Source organism: Sphaeroforma arctica (assembly GCF_001186125.1).
Source record: "Sphaeroforma arctica JP610 unplaced genomic scaffold supercont1.1284, whole genome shotgun sequence".
NCBI lineage: Eukaryota > Ichthyosporea > Ichthyophonida > Sphaeroforma > Sphaeroforma arctica.
Window position 1 is genome coordinate 4,917 of NW_014039274.1, and position 977 is coordinate 5,893.

Consider the following 977-nt stretch of genomic DNA (forward strand, 5'->3'; position numbering starts at 1 on the left):
GGTTAGATGTTGGTATACTTGCGCACACTGTGATGCCACGTGCCTGCCCTCTCAATGTCTCCCATGAACTCATGAGCTAACCTATGAATTGTTTTTTCAGACTTGACGACCAATTGGATACTATGACAACTCTGCAAGAGATCTGGAGTGAATACAAAATGAACTTTCTGGTGGCATCGTAAGGGCTGGGTTGTGTTTTGTGTATTGTGCTGTGTATTGAGTTTTGTGTTGTGTGTTGTGTGTTGTGTGTTGTGTGTTGTGTGTGTGTGTGGTTTGTTGTGTGTTGCGTGTTGTGTGATGTGTGTTGTGTGTCGTGTGTTGAGTGTTGTGTTTTATGTGTTGTGTGTTATGTTTTGTGTGTTGTGTGTTGTGTGTTGTGTATTGTGTGTTGTATATTGTGTGTCGTGTGTTGTGTGTGTGTTGTGTGTTGTGTTGTGTGTTGTATGGTGTGTTGTGTGGTGTGTTGTGTGTTGTATGTGGTATGTTGTGTGTTGTGTGTTGAATGTGAATATCAATTAAATATAGTCGTGTTAACGCTCTTGATTGGTGGTGAGATCCTTTTGCGTTGCTGGTCATGCGGCTGTTTCGAATATCTTGACCCATGACCGTGATAACCCTAAACCCTGAACCCTAAAACCCATGGCACTCGTGCGAGTCTTATCCGTGCTGGTTGTTTATTTATTTATTGATTTGTTTGTTTGATTGTTTGTTTATTTATTAATTTGTTTGTTTGTTTGCTTGTTTGTTTGGTTAGGTTTTTGTCGTTGATTATGCTGTTGCTCTCTGCTGCGCTGATCTTCACCATTGAGGGTGGCCCTGGCCCTACCGCAGAAGACCCCGACGGAGAAGGCAGTGGCATGTTCCCCTCAGCAGGCATTGCTATGTGGTGGGCAATCATCACATCCTCCACCATAGGTACGGCACCAGCAGTCACTACCACATTTTAGGGTTTACACCCACAGTAATAGCTCAATATA

General features: G+C 43.2%; 1 protein-coding gene across 1 annotated transcript in view; it reads left to right on the forward strand.

Moving 5' to 3' along the window:
* Window positions 1–92: 92 nt before the first annotated feature.
* The window catches only part of SARC_10527 (hypothetical protein), a 5,860-nt gene continuing 4,975 nt past the window's right edge, over window positions 93–977 (forward strand). The window contains exons 1-2 of the mRNA XM_014295427.1: window positions 93–178; window positions 755–915. Of these exons, the coding sequence (XP_014150902.1) occupies window positions 123–178; window positions 755–915 (217 nt within the window). The 5' untranslated portion in view covers window positions 93–122. The remainder of the gene's footprint in view (window positions 179–754; window positions 916–977) is intronic.